The sequence below is a fragment of the Colletotrichum karsti genome (assembly GCF_011947395.1).
Source record: "Colletotrichum karsti strain CkLH20 chromosome Unknown Scaffold1, whole genome shotgun sequence".
In the NCBI taxonomy this organism is placed as follows: Eukaryota; Fungi; Ascomycota; class Sordariomycetes; order Glomerellales; family Glomerellaceae; genus Colletotrichum; species Colletotrichum karsti.
Genome location: NW_024065901.1, coordinates 676,321 through 696,467, shown reverse-complemented (window position 1 = coordinate 696,467; position 20,147 = coordinate 676,321). Strand labels below are relative to the sequence as shown.

The 20,147-nt window shown below is 56.0% G+C and overlaps 6 protein-coding genes across 6 annotated transcripts; 3 read left to right on the top strand and 3 right to left on the bottom strand.

The window, feature by feature from the left end:
- Positions 1-846: 846 nt before the first annotated feature.
- On the bottom strand, positions 847-2,238 carry CkaCkLH20_00158 (tat pathway signal sequence; the record flags this gene model as incomplete). The annotated part of the gene is made up of 2 exons (XM_038882878.1): positions 847-1,589; positions 1,638-2,238. 2 exons carry the CDS (start codon positions 2,236-2,238, stop codon positions 847-849), a joined length of 1,344 nt encoding a protein of 447 aa, XP_038751583.1.
- A 2,626-nt stretch (positions 2,239-4,864) lies between these two features.
- CkaCkLH20_00157 (SUR7 protein) lies at positions 4,865-5,784 on the top strand (the record flags this gene model as incomplete). Its single annotated transcript, XM_038882877.1, has 2 exons — positions 4,865-5,130; positions 5,184-5,784. 2 exons carry the CDS (start codon positions 4,865-4,867, stop codon positions 5,782-5,784), a joined length of 867 nt encoding a protein of 288 aa, XP_038751582.1.
- A 737-nt stretch (positions 5,785-6,521) lies between these two features.
- CkaCkLH20_00156 (uncharacterized protein) lies at positions 6,522-7,393 on the top strand (the record flags this gene model as incomplete). Its single annotated transcript, XM_038882876.1, has 2 exons — positions 6,522-6,551; positions 6,632-7,393. 2 exons carry the CDS (start codon positions 6,522-6,524, stop codon positions 7,391-7,393), a joined length of 792 nt encoding a protein of 263 aa, XP_038751581.1.
- Positions 7,394-8,368: 975 nt separating this feature from the next.
- CkaCkLH20_00155 (uncharacterized protein) lies at positions 8,369-8,602 on the bottom strand (the record flags this gene model as incomplete). The annotated part of the gene is made up of 1 exon (XM_038882875.1): positions 8,369-8,602. The coding sequence occupies one exon, from the start codon at positions 8,600-8,602 to the stop codon at positions 8,369-8,371; it is 234 nt and encodes a 77-aa protein (XP_038751580.1).
- Positions 8,603-14,137: 5,535 nt separating this feature from the next.
- CkaCkLH20_00154 (uncharacterized protein) lies at positions 14,138-15,065 on the top strand (the record flags this gene model as incomplete). Its single annotated transcript, XM_038882874.1, has 2 exons — positions 14,138-14,347; positions 14,409-15,065. The coding sequence occupies 2 exons, from the start codon at positions 14,138-14,140 to the stop codon at positions 15,063-15,065; spliced, it is 867 nt and encodes a 288-aa protein (XP_038751579.1).
- A 495-nt stretch (positions 15,066-15,560) lies between these two features.
- Positions 15,561-18,303, bottom strand: CkaCkLH20_00153 (SPRY domain-containing protein; the record flags this gene model as incomplete). Its single annotated transcript, XM_038882873.1, has 7 exons — positions 15,561-15,712; positions 15,764-16,270; positions 16,320-16,473; positions 16,526-16,618; positions 17,007-17,137; positions 17,193-17,416; positions 17,471-18,303. 7 exons carry the CDS (start codon positions 18,301-18,303, stop codon positions 15,561-15,563), a joined length of 2,094 nt encoding a protein of 697 aa, XP_038751578.1.
- Between the last annotated feature and the right edge of the window lie 1,844 nt (positions 18,304-20,147).

Here is a 20,147-nt window from a genome sequence, read left to right as displayed (position 1 = left end):
CAAGAGAAACTGCATAGATGGGCTGAAGTTTCACCTTTGTGAGTTGTTAAATGATATCACTAGATGGAAGTGTATCAGGCAGTCTCCAAAAATCTCCTGTTTACGCCCAGCCTTGAGCCTCATAGAGCAGACATAGACAAACAGATGTTAGCAACGTTGTAATTTTTGGCTACGGTGCTCCCAAGTCAAGATGCGCAGATGTGTCCCAGCCAGTTCAACCGGACTTGTAGGATCGCGTAGCCAGAAAGTGAACTGGTATAAAGACATGCAAGACGTTCAATCTCTAGAGCTGGCCACCAAAACGTTATCCATTTGCCCTCGTTGCTGCGATACTGAAAAGCCCCGTCTCAGACGAAGACGCCGCTCCGCCAGCGTCGACGGTGATTACGTTCCGTTGGGACGAGATTCTTGAAACCCGCGTGATAAACCGCAATAAGCCAGAGACGACAGCAGCGACGGCGGACGGATGAGAGTGTGGACCATCTCTCGCTGTTCAGCAATGAGATGGTGGCCGAAATGTCCCTAGCCCCTGCCACGTCTCACAAATCAGTGGGCAAGATCGATCTCCCTCCGTTCGTCGGACCCGTTCTTCGCGTCCATTTGTCGTCAAGACGAACACGAAGAGATTTCTCTCACGCTCGAAGACTTTAAGTACCCATAAAAAAACAAAAAGAAAAAAAACTATCCTGAGCGTTAATGATCACGAAATTCGACCGGCAAATATGGGCAAGACTAGAAGTTTTAGAATGATGTATTCTACCGTCTATACACTAATATTCAACCGTCTAACGCCCAGCACGCTTGTCATTTTAAGGAATTACCAAAGACACATTAAGTATGAGTTGTCTACACCATCAACAACGCGCAGGCAAAAGCCATGGCCAGGACCAAGCCCGAGACAGCTGGCCTGCCGGGCGAGGCACCGGTCATCTTACCGCAGCACTCGCGGTTGTACGTAACGTTGTTCATCTTTGCCTGGACCTGGAAGACGGAGCCGGGCGGGTCGCCGTAGTTGTAGTAGTCGACGTTGAGGATCTTGGGCGGGCGGCCCCAGTCGCCGGTGCACTGCTCAGCCCCGAAGCCGAGCGATCCGTTGCCCGTGGCGTTGTTGGTCTCGTTGAGCAGGGAAACGGCGGGAACGAGGATGGAGGCGCCGAAGATGTTGTATTCGGCGTTTAGGTTGTGGTTCATGAGGTAGAGGCGGTTGCGAGCGTCCTGCTCGGACAGGTTCGGAGGGCGCTGGACGACGCAGGGGAAGGAGCGGTCCATGGGGTCGAACGGGGTCTCCCACATCTGGGAGAATTCGTCGAGGAGCCATGGGTACTTCTGCTGGTCGGCGACGTAGTCCAGGAACATGACTACGCGCTTGCCGCTGAGGATCATTTCACCAAGAGTCGGCCAGTCGTCGAGAGCCATGGGGAGGAAGGGCGCCTCGTAGGTGTATTTCAGAATGCCGGTGGACTCGATGAAAGGGGCGTATAAGTCGGGCGTCGAATAGTTACCATTTCCAAGGAGGATCGTGACAACGTCGTACGGGTGAGTGTCAACCCACTCGCGGACTTTGGTGAGCCAGTCGGTGATGGGGCCGACTATAATTTGTTAGTTGAGTTCTGGAGGCATTAAACAGAGCTACTCACCATCGAGAATGTCGCACGAGGAATGGCAAAAGTGCGGTTCTGTGCCATTCGTGGGCCACTGAATCTGGGCTTGCAGGAAGCGCACGCCGTCATTGAGCTGGGTGGTAACATCGAGTGCTTGGTTGGAAGCAGAGTTGCCGGGGCGAACAAAAGGTGAGTTGTGGCAGCCGACCTCTGTGACGTTGCTGTATTTCCTTTCGCAGAACTCGACGTAGTTGTTGCAGGGTGTGGTGTTGGTCGCCGTGGGGGCCGTGGATGAGGTCTCTGTCGCGTTGCCGGTGACCGTTGCTGTCATGACCGAGGACTCACCCGAGATGATGACGATAGACCGTCCCTCGGCATTCGTGGTCGTCTCAGTGACATTTCCCGTGAAGGTTACAGAGCCGGTCACCGTGGTGAGCCTCTCCCCCGTGAGGGTGATTTTGGATGTGTAGGTCGCGTATGGTCCCGTCGGGGTTCTAGCCTGGGTGACAGGGACTGTCTTGGTTCCGGAGAGGAAAGTGACATCGTTGGTGTTGGAAAGGGTGATTTTGCTCGTGCTGAGATCTTGAGCCGCAGTGAGCGACAGGAGGCCCAGAAGGGCGAGGAAACGGCCAGTCATGATGGTCGATGTAGCCTCACGCGAGGACTTCTTTTCCGTTTGACGACGATGCCTGGGTGCTGTTGTTGATGTTGAGTCGGGATGGTTGCTATGTATTTGCGCCCTGGTCGCGACAGAAAGCAGTGACCACAAAGTGCCACCGCAGAAAATAATTGAGTTGACGGGAGCGAAAGACGAGAGGACAGAAGACTAAACGGCCATCGGACGAGGAGGACAAGTTTGGGAATGACTCGATGTATCGATGGCGATCCTGGACTAAGCTAGCAGCTGGAGCTAAGAGTGCCCAGGAGATAACAAGACAAGGAAAGGAATCGACCGAGTGGTATTCGAAACGAAACGACAGAATCGGGCATTCACTCGCAGGAAAGGGTAACGGCGCAGTTGGCAAAAAGTACGAGTAGCAGAGGTGCAGCTCCCAAGATGCCTATGACATAATATTTGTGTACGGGGCTTCAGTTTCCTGGGGTGGCCCAGACATTTGGGGAGTGGCCAGGCCGGGCCGTGCGTTTCCCACTTTCTGCGCTGTCGATGGCGATGCCCTGTGCCTGAATGTGAGAAGACGGCGCTACCGTGAAAAAAAGAAACAATTCCAACCTGACCCTGACCCATCCAGCGGGCCCAAGAGCCCCATCATGACGATCCACCTCACCGGAAGCTGCTGCGAGGATCGCTGGGGACTCGCCGGGACCCTGTCGTGCATCTCCGGCACTGAACTGCACGTCTCGTACATGGAGAGCAGCAGCAGCAGCAGCAGCAGCAAGCAACAACAACAAAACAGAAGAGAAATCGGACGACCAAGCTACGCTGTCTGCGGCGAAATAGTGACACCCATACTCCATGTCCCTGGAAGGGACGGCCGGCTGTCAGACGGCAGACCAGGGACAAACGGGTACTACCATCCTTGATTCCCTGGCGATCTCCGGCAGCTGTGCCGGCGCGGCGGGGTGTACGCGCGTGCAGGTTTTACGCGATTTTGGTGGCTTCTGGAAGGCAAGAAAGGCATCACTCGACCGGGCTGAAAAAGAAGAATCAGGACCCGAGAAAAAAGAGTTTTAGGCTCTCACCAACCCGTCCATCCTCATTTCGTTTGTGTAGATCGAGACTTGAACATTTCAGCAGGGGTTCGGGTTGATCACATCTACGGGGAATTAAATTATTACCCTCTTAATTGGGATCGTGTCTCGGCTGGGATTGGTGAGAAACAGACATCCTCTCTCAACACCGCAACACGGGAAGGGCAAGGCAGACGGCACGGGTAGGAAAACCGCCGGACGGGGACCGTGGATGCCGCTCCCCGTCAATGGTGAAGTGTGATTGTGACCGTGAGGCATGCCGCTCCTGAATCCCTCTTTACCCACTCGTTGGAACACAACTCATACCGCCAGCGTCTGCGTGCCTGGTCCTGCCGCTCCCTTCCCATATGGTTCTTAGCTACATCTCGTATGACAAGATGCTGCAGCTGCCTTTCGAATCGGATGGCCAGGAGTTGAGCTCGATGCTCGTTTTTCAGCTGTGAAGGGGTGGCTTCTCACGCCGCCGCCGGGTGACACGACGGGTCCTTTGAGGCGGTGCTTGACTTAAGGGGCAACGACTCGTTTAGACGATTCCTACACACTAGGTACGAATATCCGTACACACCATGTCTGGACCCAGAAGGAACTGACAGACCATGCCTGAGCCCGTGTCTTATTCACAACACAGATGGCTCCGTAATAAACAAGATCAATACGCAGATAGGACCCTACGCAAATGACCGAAGTGGGCTGCTGCAACCTCACCCTGCCTTACGTATGGAGAGGTTGGGAAAACACCCAAAACACTCGTCCCTTCTGTGCTTTGGCTTTCTCGTCTTTTTTCTGCCAGTTCGTTCCAAATGTCGACTGACTTTTTTGCTCCTTTGACACTTGCAAGCTGGGACGAAAGGAACGACCAGGGGAAGACCTGACCCGCCGCTGCGCAGTACCGCGACCTGCCTCAAGCCAAGACCGGCTAGCTGCTAGCCTGCCGCCAAAAACGCTGGTCAACGTCCTAACAAAAATAAAGCGATAGTCGTTGCTACGACGTCATCCTCCCTGTTCGATACCCTCCTTCAAGCTTCCGCAACAGCGATACGCCTGTCCGCTTCCAGTGCCAACTCACATCAACCTTGCCCTTGCCCAGCCAATCCGTATTTACCAAGGCCAGGGATCCATCTGTGGGCAAGGTCTGATCTGGCCCAGCTTTGTTTGGTTTTCAGCATTCGATCTCCCAGAACATCTGCCGGACTGTCTTGGAAGGCCTGACCTAAACGCCCATCATCATCATCATCATCATCATCATCGACCTGCTGGCAGTATCTTCAACCAAGTGAGACACTGCAGACGTGTCACCGTTCTTTTTGCAGCTTTTGTTTGGTCTTGGCTGTTGGTGGCCTAATTCAAACCTGCTGCTCCCAACTCTTCCTTCCCACGCAGACCGGAGTCCGGAGGACGGTACTTCTAGATATCTGGGGAAGACACCACCGAACAACGTCTTCGGCTCCAGACCAGACTTGGGATCCACGTCCACCTACTCCTCTCCCGAGTAAGCGGGCGAAAACGACGACTTCAGAATCGACAGCGGCCGGCAGAGCCCCGAATCCCTTCCAATGGCTAAGCTACGCCGCAATAGCGCAATCGTGTGCGCCGTCTGCTACTTCATCGCCATCATCTTCCTGATCCTCGTCATCATCGGTAACACGTCCATCAAGCCCGTCCTCACCGACACCTACTTCTTCAAGCTCGACGTCTCCGACATCATTCCCCTGTCCTCGTCGACCAATGCAGTCCTGCTCAACTCCATAGCTCGCAGCCTTGGACTTCATGACTTCTACCAGGTCGGCCTGTGGAACTTCTGCGAGGGATACAATGATGAGTGAGTCCAAGCCCTCGATCTTCGCCCAAGACGTATTACTGACACGATGCCAGAGGCGTCACTTTCTGCTCAACGCCCCAGAGGATGTTCTGGTTCAACCCCATTGAAGTCCTCACAAATGAGCTTCTGGCCGGCGCAACAATTGCTTTGCCCTCGGAGGTTAGCACCATTCTCAACATCTTGAGAATAGGTCAGCAAGTCATGTTCGGTCTTTTCATCGCCGGCATCTCACTCAGCGCCGCCTTGCTCCTGGCCACCCCCCTCGTCCTGCGCACGCGCTGGTGGAGTCTGCCCATCGCCATCTTCGCCGGCCTTGCCGCTCTGCTGGTGACCGTCGCCTCCATCATCGCCACCGTCATGAGCGTAGGGGCTCGGTACGCGCTCACACAGCAGGATCAGCTCAACATCAGCGCCCAGATTGGTGTGCGCATGTTCGTCTTTATGTGGATCGCGTCCGCGATGACCGTCGTTGCCTTCTTGTTCCATGCCGCCATGGGATGCTGCTGCTCGCCGCGGAAGGAGAGGGAGGCCGCGGCAGCGGCAACAGGAACAACCACGCCGGAGAAGACGGAGACCACGACGGCAAGCGGCGAGAAGCCTTCGAGGTTGCCGGCTTTTATGAGAAAGCGCAGCCCTAGGTCGTCGACTTCTTGAGTCTTTCGCATTTCTGTGCGTTTTGCGACAGCCGCGAAGCACCCGTCGACGAATCGGCGAAACTTGTAATCAGGGCGGTGGTTCACCGTTCACATAATCTGCGGAGAAGACATGCCGCATCTTGGATTAGTCGTCGGGTTGGCGAACTATCCCGGGCCGGTGGGAGACTTTGGAGGAGCAGTATCTCCAAACAGCCTAACCTCCCGGAAAGCATTGAAATTGAGGAAAAGCACAGGCGTTGGTGTTGGCGGTTCCAACAAAGGATAGAAACGGTCACCATAAAGAGGGGGGAATGCATAGATTAGTACAGCCTCTAGAACATAAATCATTATTTCATTGTAACACAGATGCAGGCGTTCAGGCCGGCCAAGGTTTGAGGTTGGGAAACGGCATTTGCAGTGTCGCATCGTGGTTTAATAAACTATCGGTCTCTGTGTTACAGGGTACAGCCAGTTGCACGGCATTTCGCGTGGGGTTTGATGTATTCCTTATCGCGCGTCGGTCTGGACCCCTCAAAGTGAGCCTCGGCTCATCTGAACCCAGGAGGCCGAAGCTCTCACCTCAGCCGAGAGCTCCTCGAGCTTGAATCTCCTTAAGCAACAATCACCCCCTCGAATCCTCCTCACATCACCACGCTACTGCACTTCCCCAGATTGGCAATTGCCTAAGTCGTATTCACAGCAGACCGAGCCACTTTCTTACGTTTCCTGCAGGGAGAAGCAAGCTAGCAAGCAACAATGGATGCCGCTTCACTCTTCAACGTCAAGGTAGTCAACCGCGGCACTCACTCATGTTACAAATCATGAAGCAATAAGAGAAAAAAAAAAGCTAACACAGCACCTCCCAGGACAAAATCGTCCTCGTCACGGGCGGCGCAAAGGGCATCGGCCTCATGATCTCGGAGGGCTTCGTCGCCAACGGCGCGACGGTCTACGTCTCCTCCCGCGACGCCGCCGCCTGCGCCTCCGCCGCCGAGGCCCTGACGGCAAAGGGGCCCGGCAAGGCCCACGCCATCCCCGCGGACCTGCAGAAGCTCGACGACTGCAAGGCCCTCGTCGCCTCCCTCGCCGAGAAGACGGGCGGCAAGCTCCACGTCCTCGTCAACAACTCGGGCGCCGCCTGGGGCGACTCCTTCGACACCTACCCGGACGCCGCCTGGTCCAAGCTGCTCACGCTCAACCTGCACCGCGTCTTCACGCTCACCCAACTCGCGGCGCCGCTGTTGGAGGCCGGAGCCAAGGAGGGGGACCCGGCAAGGGTGATCAACATCGGGAGCGTGGACGGGCTGCGGGTGCCGCTGATGAGCAGCTTCGCGTACAGCGCGAGCAAGGCCGGGCTGCACCACCTGTCGCGGGCGCTGGCGCGGGAGCTGGGGCCGAGGGGGGTGACGAGCAACACGCTCGCGTGCGGGCCGTTCGAGAGCAAGATGATGAAGGCGACGCTGGAGTCGATGAGGGCGACGATCGAGGAGGAGATCCCGATGCGGAGGATCGGGACGCCGCAGGACGTCGCGGGGGCGTGTTTGTTTTTGGCGTCGAGGGCGGGCGCGTTCGTGACGGGGGCGACGATCACGGTTGATGGCGGGATCGTGTTGGCTTCCAAATTGTGATTGTGGACGACACGCGCGAAGGTTCTGGGATAGAGATGATGGGGTTGGGTTCAAGATTGGTGTAACTAGAGCGGCTCACTGCGAAGCGTCGGGACGGGACTTGTATGATTGGGTTTGAAGATAAACCAGTCAAGACTGGTATCGTATTTCTCGAAACTGTTAAAGATAAGATCTAGGTAGGACTACCGTCCTCCGTCGATGTGGTATTCATACATAAGAACGAAGCAGTCGTCGGGCGGGTATGACCAACATCATGACAAAAACCCCCAAAGCCCGGTGGAAATATTACGCCATGGAACGCCCCCGTTGTAAAACACGTAAATCATCCCTATAGATATTCCCGATTCCTGCGATGCAATATGCCCCAATGTTCCCGTGATACGCCGATGTTGTTCCCTTTGGAGAAGAAAAAAAGATATAATGGTGGTGTGGTTTGGTTTGCCGTGATGAGTTAGAATTCGTCTATCCGTTTCCCCATTTTCCCCGAGATATGATAGGAAGAAAGAGTAAAACCGATGGTGCCGAAGGTCCCCAAGATGAAAGACTTCTAAGTCGATTAAACGGTTCGGTAGCGAGAGGAGAGCATGTTTTCCGAGTGAGTGGGATGGAAGTAGTGAAGGACGCGAGAATGATCCGACGAGAGGGAGAAAGAAGCGAGTGGCTAACACAACGGAGCAGACGGCGACGGGTATCTCGCGGCCTTTCGAGTCCGCACCCCCCCGTGTGAAGTCGTGCGAGGAACGGAAAAAAGAGAGAAAGAGACATTCCCTCGCATGCCTCGGCATCCTCCCGCAGGCCGCATTGTTTCAGCGACGCCCATCCGATAGTTGGCGAAGTCCCCCGCAGACGGGTCCGAGCAGAACAACGTGAGTGAAAATCAAGGTTTGCTCGGACGGTGTCCTTTGGAAGGATTGTTCGTCGTCGTCGGTCGTGGTAGCAGCAGCCTCGCGGACCGTTTTTGCTTGCGTATGTGGCTTACGACAGACCGCAGGCCTCGAAGTCACGCATCATGACGGCCATCTGGGCGCGTTTTGCGGCCTCGGCGACGAGGGTGAAGTCGCGGAGGAAGGCCTCTGTGGACGGGGCCGGGGCTTGTTGGTGTTGCTGAGGCGGCGGGGCCATCTGGTTCATGGGCGACTGCTGGGTCGACGATGAGGATTGCGAGGACATGGAGTCCTGGCGGGAAGGGGACTGGATTGGTGCGTTCATGATTGTGGGTGTTTTGGTGAGATGAGGGTTTTTAAGTGTATATTGTGCGTTGGTGGGTTGAGATGTCTTTTTGTTTTCCCGAGGGCAGAAGAACCGAGGCGGGTGGCTGCAGGTCGAGGCGAGGAGGAGGCGATGGTTGGTGGTATTATAATCCCCAGATCTTGGATTGTCGGGGTGCCGATCTTGACTGTTTTTTGTGTGCGTGTGAGACCACCGAGCACAGTGTACCTGAGAGAAGGTGATGTCAGGCGGGGGGGGAGGTTGGAGATCAGGAACCGGAAGATCAGGATCGAGAAACGGAGGCGTCCAAAGAGGAGCGAGTGTGCGCGGATGATCTTGTTCTTTTAAGCAAAAGAGGGCGTCCTGTTGTCTGAGATTTTTTTTCTTTCTCAAACGTAACGGGATAGCCGTGAACCGTGGGGATGGACGCAGGTTTAAAGTGATCGTGGGACGACCCTGGGTTGCCGGTGACAGGCTAATTGCGGGACCTCTTCTGTCTTGCTTGGACAATATTGGACGCAATATTGGACTCTCGGCGCGATTGCGGATAACCAACCCTTGCAGCGGGATAGCCAACAGTAGGTGGATAGGATAGATTAGAAGCGGTCGACAAGGGGTGTGACGAACGAAAGGAACGAAAGGCCGAGTGGGAAGATTTGGTGACGAGCTTGACCAAAAGGGTTTTCTTTTCTTTCCTTTTGAGAGGGATGGCGCGAGAGAGCCGGAGAGCCAGAGGACGACAGAGAGTGAGGGAGTGAGTGAGTGAGACACGCAGAAAGGTCACTGAGCCACACGCACACGCGAGCGAGGGATGTCGAGACTCTTATGTGTGGGATATCGTTCGAGGAGCGTAGTAACCTGCCGGATCCTAGGCTGGATAAGGCGAGTCGGTAGTCGATGCGGGCTTGCGTAGGATGCGGGATGGTGGTGGGTAGCGGCAGCCTTTTTTTCTTGTTTGCTTGACCGTGGGATTCGAACCAAGAGAAGGGCTGGGTAAGGCAGCTTCTCGTACGAACGGGAGGGTGTGGATGAGTGATGATGTGATGGGTCGGGCTTGGTTGGGGGTTTATTTCAGGCTGTCCAGTTGACTTCCTGTTGTTCCAAACGAAGAGCTGCTTGTGTGTGTGTGTGGGTGTGGGAGAAGATGGGTGGGATGGATGGATGATGGTAATAGTAACAGGCAGCAAGAGAAGTTGGGGGTGGGCGAGTCGAGGATAAAGAATCTGGACGTCTGGTTCCTATCTGCCGACGCAAGACCGAGATGGCTGTCCAGGTTGGCAAGGTAATTATTCACTATGTACTGGCAGTAGACAGTCTTTGGACGGAGAGTAGCCGCGGTAGCAGATTCCCTCCATCTCATCTCCAGTTCTTTTTTGCAAGAAAAAAACCGAGCAAAAAAAAAAAGAGGGACGCGGACGACACGCCTTCACCACACGTTATTTCCCACCGTCTAATCCATGACACTCAATGCCCTAGAAGACCCGACCCGACCGATTCCTGGAGACTGGATCTCTGGAGCCGCGAATAATAGGTCCGAAGATGGGAGAGGTGGACTTGGAAGACCCGATCTTGGTATGACGCCGTGTTCGTCGTCCCACCCGCACGTCTTGGGGCGCTTCTTCTTCTTGTTGTTCTTGTTCTCTCGGACGATAACGACGATTATCGATATGCATATTGCATCAGTCGAGGAGACCTGAGCTCAGCTTCTGCCATGCTTGTTTGCTTTGGCGGGGGTTGCTGAGGTACGGGTATTCGTGCAGCGTCAGGCCTTGCGGTAAACGTCGCCAGAAGCAGTAATCAAGGCCCCCATGTGCCAAGTACCGATACATATGTTCCCCATGTGAGGCGGGGGGCACGTCTTCTCGACTCAGGGCAGCCCTTCAGGGTCTTTGCGGATCAGCGGCTCGAGCGACCGGGACAGCTGGCTCGGGGAACGCGGTGAATGGGCAATCACGGGCGGTCGATGGAGGTCGGTCTTCTGGCCGGCGAGCGTGTCGCAGTGTGGGGTAGAGGGCGAGAGGGCGAGGCGGCATGTCATTGTGGACATGGGGGCGTCACGTCAATGTACCGGTACTCTGAGCGCTTCTGTTGTCCTTCAGCCAATTCTCCGCATTGGACTTGACTGGATCGCATCAACCGTCCCTGGCAAAGGGCGATCCTGGGAAAGAAGAAGGCGACGCCAATGCACCGAAGCCTGCCTCGTTCGATTCCGGGCTTAGGGCGAGCGAGGGAGGGAACAGAACGGCCAGGCGATGACATGCTCTGCTCCACCTGCAGATGATGCTGTCCGCCGTCCATGTTTGCAGGCCTGGTCCAGTCCAGTATCATGGCCTGCCATCGGCGCGGGCTGGATTCCTTCTTTGTGTGTATCCGTATCCGTACTTTGACGTATCCGTAACTGTTTCCTGAGCAGGCGTTGAATTGATAGACGAGGATACAGATTGAAACCGAGGCAGGCGATGGATGGGATGGCTGCTCATGCCAAGCGAGGCTTCTTCGATTCGATCCGATGCGACACCCTTTCCCTCTCGCGGTTACCTCATCTCGCAGGCACAGGCCCGGGAGGCACGGAGGGAAATCCCGTCCCAAGATTGTCTTCAGATAATGGGCGAGACCAGCAACGTGTAGAGTGATGACTGTGCGGCTGTTGCGTCGGTTGGTGCGGGCTGAACTCTATCTCGAACGGGATTGCGGGGGAGAAGGACGTGGACGTGGAGGTTGGAGGCTTGATGTTGGAGACGGCGGGCATTGTCACAAGCCTCGACTCCTCCTCCTCCTCGAGCAGGAGGAAAACCTGGGGGAACTGCGATGGGCGAAACTCAAAACGAGGGGAATGTGGCTTCGCTAGCGGTAGCTTTTTACCGTTTCCCCCTTCCATATTTGCTTGTGATTGTTCATCTTCTCCCTGTGCTGTACTCTGTACCGTCTCGACTGAGGCTATCGCGTCGTCGCCTGTATTTGGTGCGTCAGGAACGTCTTGCTTTTTGCCTTTCCCTTACTCAGGCCTGGACAATGGGCTGGACGCGCCTGACCAAGTTGACAGATGGCGTCCCAAGCCCAGGGGTGGCCGGTTGGATCGGTGGAGAACATGTGAAGAAGCAACCGAACGACATTGACGGAATTCCCGTTTTTGTTTTCCCCACACGGCTTTTCTCTGGCTGGTGCCCGTCAGCGTTTTCCGACTCGTTGACATCGGCATAATCCCGTGCTGCTGCTGGTACTGCGCGCCGCCGCGGTGGCGCCCGAGCAGCTCATGCGGAATATCTCGGGACTGAGATCTGCCCAAAAAATCCTTTCCAACGTCTCCCACAACGCCCACTTTATCGTCGCCTCTCTCCTTGCTTGGACCCGCCCGCTTGAATGCAGAATGGAGAGAGTTGGAGCTTTCTTTCCTTTGCCTGCAAGGGCCTTGCTTCGCGCCAGACTCGGAATACCTTCGGGATGAGAATGCCCCGGGCGGGTAACACAGAATGATGGTCATATAGGACCACTCTCTTCTGATCCGGGGGCCAGAATCGCGCAATCTCGTGAGACGGCGAAACATGGCCAACGAAAATTTTCCTTCTCCTGCCTTGCTGCCTTGCATTGTCTGCCATCGATCGGTAATAGCAACATGGCGATTTGCAGACTGCATCGCAGCGCAGCATCCGGAACCTGTCGCTCCAGCAGCGCCGAGGCGAAGACGTGCAACCTCGTTTAATTGATAGTACAGATACGGTTTTCCAGGTGCATCTCAGACGGTCTAGGGAGGTTCTTCCTGTCCAATCCGTGGAAAGCGTCGGTAGCAGTGCATCTCTAGCCCTCGCGGACGGTCTCAAGTTTCGCCTGTTTCCAGTCAATAGACAACATGTAAAAGCGCCTCTTTGGGCGTCGAGAGATATGCCCAAAGAAAGGTAGCCATGGTCTCAAAAGCATGACGACGCTGATGGAGTCGCGCCGCTTGCCTGGCGCCTGCACTTGCATCTTGTGCACGAGTCGCGGCAAATCCGTCCTGTCTGTCTGTCGCCATCTGCATCGCCAGCCTCCAAGGTACCGTAGATCGACAACAACCCCAAAGTCGACCTCTCAAGCGCAGCAAGGTGCTTACCCTGCGGGTATGCTTTGTTCCTGCAACCGCTCACTGCCGCTGCGCCAGAGAAACTGGAAACTGGAACCTCGGGAAGGTGTAATTCAGCGAGGAATTTGCCCGAGATCACCGAGGGGTCACCTTGTTCCCAGGGACCGTCAAATTGATTGACCCGCCGGCCTTGGCTGGAATTCCCTCCATTCTCGCTGAAAATCCGACTCCCCACGGTCCTCTCCCCCCATTTCGCCGCGATTAATCCGGACGTGGAGCTACTCACCGACGGGGCCCTCACCGACCGGGGGCGGACGGCGGGCGCTCGATATCGATTCGACCTCGGCCGGCTCCATCATTCCCCGTGAGGCAGCCCTACCTACGCAGTACATACGCAGTATTTCCGCCGTACCCTTGCTCTGTACTCCGTGCCATCGCGGATATTCCGACCGTCTTGCGCGGTTTCTTATGCATCTGAGGCCGCGGAGCCTATGCCCATTCCAACGGCGGAAGAAGGACATGTAGAGGGAAGGAAGGAAAGGTTGCAGATAGCAGACAACAGGAAAGAGCCGACGAGAGGAAGGAATCCAGGGTCCATTCGCACCGCCGCAAACCCGCCTGCAACTCGGACTGCAGTGTTCTGCAGCTCCCGTCTCTTGCAGCTTGCCAGCCGGCCTTTCCAGATTCCAGCAGCTTATCCAGACCACAGGCTGCGTCGTGCTGGTCTCTTGTCGTCAAATCTCTGCGAACCCCATCTCCCATGTCCCAAAAACTCGTGCCACGAAAAACGCCGTATCCATCCTCACGCCACCTCACCCCTCAAATGCGCCGAGATAGAAAAATAAAGCTCACGGGCATCCTTATCTCGCATACGGGTGGAATGAGGACTGGGCTCGCGATAAATTACTCCGGCGGGCAGATGGGCGGTGTGGAAAAGAAGCGCACCACGAATCCGCGATAATCTGAGCAACGCTGCAACCACCAAAAGAAAACCCCCACCTTTCTCTCCCATGTCCCTCCGTTTTCCCGCTCCGAGATACACGATCCACACCAGAAACCACCCAACCAGACCCTTCACGCCTCAAACCCCGGCCCTGCAAACCGAACCGACGCAGCTAGGTAGTCGGCAGGCTAGCTTCGACCAACCAACAAGCTCCCCTCACCCGCAGCTGCCCGCTGACACCCAGTCAGCGACCACTTTCTGCGCTCCCCTTTCCCACGGGGCCAACAGGGAGGCAACATCACGAGCGCGAGAGGAGACACTGAGAGAGAGAGCACGCGAGACGCGCCCAGAGGCAGACGACGAACTCTCCCATTCCCTCAGACGATACGTACCCCACCACCGAGGATACCTACCTCCGTCCACCGGCCCAAGCTCCGCTCAAATTCTCCGGAACAATCTTCCTCGGCAGTCACTCAAACACCCCTCCTCCTCCTCCACCTCCCGCCGCCGACCCCCGGCCTGCCGCACCGCGAACATGCCGGAGCCTACTCCGAGGAGCTGGTTCGACGTCCCGGCCCCGGTCGCAGCCCTCTTCCGCCGCTTCCCCCTCGCCGTCCTCCCACCAAACGACCTACCCCTCCGCAGCCCCTCCCGAGGCGACAGCCCGGTCCTCTACGTCTTCGTCTCGGCAGAAGATGCAGCAAATGGCCGACCCAGCTTCAACCCTTCATGTCTAAAGTGGCAGGTCCGTAGACCACGACTCCTCTCTGCTCCGGATCACCCCTGACTAACTCATACCTTCGCAGACCTTCCTCAAAATAGCAGGCGCAGAATTCCGCATCCTCCCCTCAACAAACCACGCCTCCCCCTCCGGCGCCCTCCCCTACTTACAGCCATCGATACCCTCCCGCCCCGTCACCGCCGGCAGCAGACTCGAATCCTGGGCCCAGTCCCAAACGAAATCCGACAAGCCCGCCTCGCAACCACCCGAAGGCCGCCTCCAAGCCTACCAGTCCCTCCTCGACACCCGCGTCCGCACCGCCTGGCTCCACGCCCTCTACCTCTCCTCGGCCAACGCGCCCCTCCTCTCCCGCCTCTACTTCGAGCCGGCCTCCAACAACCCGCTGGTCCGGCTCACGCTGACGCACCAGGTCCGCTCCGCCGCCGAGGCCGAGGTCCTGAAGGCGACGCGGACCGCCGTCGTCGACCCGGCGCGGGTCTACGCCGACGCGCGCGCCGCGTTCGAGGCACTGGCCGTGCTGTTGGAGGAAGAGAAGGGCGCCGGGCGCTGGTTCTTCGGGTGCGACGAGCCGACCCTGTTCGACGCATCCGTCTTTGCGTATACCCATCTGCTGCTGGACGAGACGTTCGGCTGGGTTGACCGGAGGCTGTCGGAGGTGCTGCGGGAGTTTCCTGCTCTCGTGAGGCATCGGGAGAGATTGCTGGCAAGATGTTTCCCGTGAGGGTTGTTGCGTGAGGGTTGTTGCGTAAGGGCCGGGCGAACTTGTACTATATCTAGAGCCCACTCATAAAGGGCATGTAGACTACGCACCGCACTGGGCGAAACCAACATTGCTACAACATACCAGCTAGACTTCTCGACGAAGTTGGTTTCACGGGATACATCTGTCATAAGCCCCATTCATCACGTATGAACCGAGTGAAGTCGGCCGACACATGTTAATAGCATGTCCATTTGTGCAGCGGCGTCAGACGCCCCAAGCGAGACCTATGTAAACTACCCGTCCGCCGCAGCAACCAATGCAGGAATCCTCAAAGCCGACTGTAGAGCCACCATCCCACTCCAAGACAAAGCCTGACGCCGAGAATATGAGTATGAGAGAAAGGTGGAGTGGAACGAGGACAATATTCTAAATCGCACACGAGAGTAGTGGAATACCATCTATGATGTCCCGATAAGCCTGAATCCGCTATAATGCTGGTCAAGGTTGTCCCCCCTACAAGGGCTGAGACTGTGGGATATCGTCGATGACATCCTGTAACGAGACGAAGGCGCCTGGTCCGCCGCTTTCTCGCAAATCGTCCAACAGGACGCTTGTCTGAGCATACAACGTCTCGAGAGCGGCACGAGACGATTTACCCAACGACACTATACAGCGGGTTAGCGAAAAGTTTGCGAGATTACGAGTTTGAGACTCACAGAGAATTGCAGAGTTGAGCTCCTCTGCCACCGTAATACGACCTTTCCTATCAAGGAGGTGGGCGACGTCCTTCTCTATCAGTGGGTTGCTGTAGGCGAGCAGGGAATAGATGTCCTGCAAGTGTTTCTGAACCTCGCGCCGGGGATCGTTCCTAAACTCCGCCGAAAGATCTTGACCATACTGCAGAGTCTCCAACTCGAGGGTCTCGATCCTGCTAGGAGCGCCCTCGGAGTCTTCGGTGTCCATCTGGTCCCACGCACCGTTCTCTGCACCATTTGCGTCGAGATCCATAGCCGACGCACTCAGATCGACTGCGGAATGTCCGTTACTCTTCTTGCCCTCCAAAGATGCTCTCAGCTCCGCGCCGGCTCGGACCATCTCGATGAACTTGCGGCAACGTAACCTGAAGTATACCTGCTCGTTGTCTTTTAGAACCTGGGGGTAGAAAGCGTTGGTGTGCTTAAGCGCCTTGTCGATGTCGCCCTCGAGCACAGCTCTTCGAATGCCTATCACCAATCAGTCACAGCACCCTACGGCAACCGCTTGTCGACCTACGCTGCCTCTTGTTTGCGTGCTCGTCGTCCTTAACGTTGATGCCTTCGATGGGAGCATCCGGATCCAAGCTCAAAGCTCTCTTCTCGGAGTTGATCTCCTCCGCGAAGGTTCTCGCCGTCTCCACATAGCCGTCATGTTGCAAAAGTTGTAATACCTGCCTTGCGGTCAGAAACCACACGCAACAGCGTCAATCCTGCGTGACTTACCAGGGACTGAATCAGCTCGGTCTCGTTCATTGGCGGTGCAAGGCCTGTCGTGCTCGTCTCGGATATCTCGTTCAGGATTCGCGCCTTTTCTGCCTGGATAGTATTCAGTCAGTTAAGTGAAAGTGCATAGTCAACTCAATGCCATGCCTGATGCCGCCAAGCCGCCATTCTTCTCTCGCGTTCTCTTCTCTTGTATTCATTATAGAGAGAAAGGGGGAGAAAAGCGGGTGGGGAATTCAATGTGGGCAACAACGACAGATTGAACATCGGTGGCGTGCGAGGCGAGGCTTCAATTGGCGTGAGAGGCGTGCCTTCGACTGACGTGCGCGGCGACCATTCGAGAGGCGATAATGGGGTTGGCATGGGAATGCGAGGCGGAGAAGACATGATGACAACAAGAGTCGTCCAACGACAAAACAGAGAAGAATACCAAAAGAAACTGAACAGTAAAGCTGGGTTCAATAAGCAAATGTGAACTAACCATCATCAAACCCTCGATGTCGAAAACGAAGGGTGTTTGGCCAAAGTTGACGCGGACGTGCTCTCCTGACTTTTTGAGTCCTACCGTGGGATAGAGGTTGCTTCCCTTTCCGATTTCGCGGAACGCAGTGCCTGGAAAGAGCAGGTCAGTCGATATCACGCTTTGTAGGAAGCAGCCAACGCGTACCGAGCATATGTCCGTTCTTAGTGAAGAAAGCACAACCGGTGCGGAAGTTGATACCGCATCCAATGACATCAGACGCCGTAAATGGAGGGCCGTAGGTCTTGCCGCCGTTCTGTCCAGCATAACAGTGCCCATCGTCGCTGTGATATCCCCACGAATCCGGCTCCCAACCCGGGGGCCGCGAGAGGGCCACAGTTTTCGCCGAGAACCCGATGCCAATCGTCATACTGCAGATTATGTTAGAATCTCTTCGACTTAGCCGCAGCGCAGATAGAACATACTCGTCTCGTTTCCCCGATAGTATCTGGACTTCGAAATAATACATGCCGCACTGTGGCGGCATGTGGTTGTCGGCACGTATGCTGAAAGCCTCGTGATCGCGCTCCGTCTGGCCCCTTGGCCCGATGTACCGGACTTCCAAACCATCTGACAGGATATCCAAAGCTCCATACTTGTCGTCTCGGTTCCACCTTGTGGGCAGCGGGGTAAACGAATCGTCCTCCTCGAAGGCGGGGGGCTTCTCGATCACGTCGTAGTTCACACCGCGATGTGAGGCCGGCTTGCCGTGAAGGCTGACGCTGCTAGCGCTCGTCGTCAAGTTTCCCGCGGCTTGTACCTGCGCAGCCTGAGACTCCTTCTGCGCCTGCACCTTTGTCCAGTGCGCGTCTTCCAGCCGCTGAACGTACGTCGAACCGGCGAGGTACGCGGGAACGAAGAATCCGTTCCCCTGCCCATTCGTGGCGCCCGTCGAGTCACCTGATGGGCCTGATTTGAACATGTCGAAGGCCCTCGAGAAGGATTGGGACTGGGTACCCCGCGACAATCGCCGAGACGCCCTGTCGAGGCTGACGCCGTTGCTGTCGCCGTCCATATCGCCGCCCCTGTTCGGATCGTAACTGGTCGAGGCTGATTCGAAGGTAATGTCGTCGGAGGAGTTCAAGATCTGGGCGATGACAGAAGTTCGACCGGGGTGGGAGAGGTACGGTGGGTTAGAGTTCGATGGCGGGCCAGAAGCGACTGAGGCGTAGGAGAAGCGTCGTGGAAGAAGACCAGAGCCGCCGGAAGGATTGTTGGAGTCTGAATAACGCGGAGCACCATGAAACGGGTTCGTCATGGTGGGGAGGGTCGGAATGGTGAAGGAAGGCGGCGGCTGCGAGCTCGGCGCACCAGTCACGTCCTAGGAGCTTCGCAGAGCCCCGAGAAGCCGCAATCCGAGCTTCCCCAGGAGAGTGATTTGGCGACGGGTTTGGCGAGTCTTTGGTAATGGGTCTGTTCGAGTCGGCGGTAGAATGCGGGCAGGCGGTCGGGTCTGGGGAGCTGGTCGAGGTGCCAAAGAAGCAGTCGGCTTCGGAATGGCGTGCTGAGACGGATGTTCAGAGCGGTTCGCACTAGGTACTACGATGTGTTGGTTGTGTTTGGGGGTAGGCTCGGGGAAGTCAAGGTTTATTTCGCTCTACCGCAACGCCTAGGGAGGTACAAGAAAAGGAGGGACTCGTCAGTGCTAAGAAGCGGCGCAGTGCAGCTCGATTATCATGATAACGCGGCGATGAAAGGTCGAGAGATGGGGTTGAATGAGGTCGGGTGCTATCGCTCCAGGCCGGCAAGTGTGGAGATGGGCGGAGGTACAGGGTGAGTGTGGTGGTGTGTGGTGTACTGCGGCAGAGGTGCGCACCATGCCTTGAGGTACCTGCCTGACCTTGGGTACAAGGAGCGGCTGCGGTTAACGTGTTGGCAAGGTAGGTCGGCAGGGAATGGACAGGTAGCGGACGGGACGTGGAGAGTTGCATCCATGCGTGTGAAGTCCACCTCAGCTCAGCGCCCGGACAAAATGACAAGCGGTTGTTTTGCTGCTTGGCTTGGCTTGTCCCGAGCGTGTCCGCCGTCGCCGTTCCTCAGGGTAAAGATGCCGCTAAACAATCACGAGAGCAGGTCATTGTCGAAGTCTAGTCGAACAGTTGAGGCGCCAAACGGGGCCAGTCACAGCAGACGGGACCCCCTACTGCGGATGACCCAGGACTTGCCAGGGATTCCATTGCTAGTGCAATAGAGGCTACTTCTACACGATCTTATCGGCTTGCTGACATGCTGTTCATTGACGTAAGTTCTCTGGAGAGCAACACACAGAGACTGTCATCAAGATAAACACATAAGGAAGAGATCCTAGTGGTTACATACTCATCAGAACCATCTGGTACTAGAAACTGTTTCTCCTGATGGACAAAGACGTGGCCTTGAAAGAGAGAAGCTTAGCTGGATTTCGAGACGACGGGGAATCGTTCCATGGCGTCATACTAACTTACTAAGGTACCGGTATCTACACAGTTTGGCAAACCAAGAATTGATACTGTCCCTTAATCATCCAAACGGGGCTCTTCGCTTCCCAGCCCCCCTTGCTTACCTAAGATTCATGTTTGACACCAACGTCCCTTGGTCCCGGCCTCCTCCATCAGAAGGAAGCAAATGAGCTGGATGGGGGAATCGTGCGAGGAGGGCACCAATGCTTTTTTCGCGCCTTGCCGACAGTGGGTTTCCACATGCCTTTGGCCACTGTTTGACCACCACAACGTCGCCGGAAGCGCCCCCTCGAGTCATCATTACCGGCCTGCAATGGCATTATCGCCAACGTCGCGATGCATCCAAACCGAATAAGCAGGTTATTCGGCGTGATGTATAATCATAGGACGACAACGGACAATAGCAACGATTACACCAGTGACGATGGCGAAGATGGCAGAGACAACAGCAGCGAAAACAACGGAAGCAAGCACGACAACAATAGGCCCGACAGCAATGCCCTCGGCAGACGATGAATGTCGCGTCGCTCAGTATTCGTAAGATGCCTGGAGTCAGTGCTGCCGACCCGCAAACTTAACCTGCCTCACTTCGATGAACTCATTCACTCCCGCGGCCAAATACTTCCCGTCAGGTGGGACTCACTGCATCAGAGGGTCTCAGCAC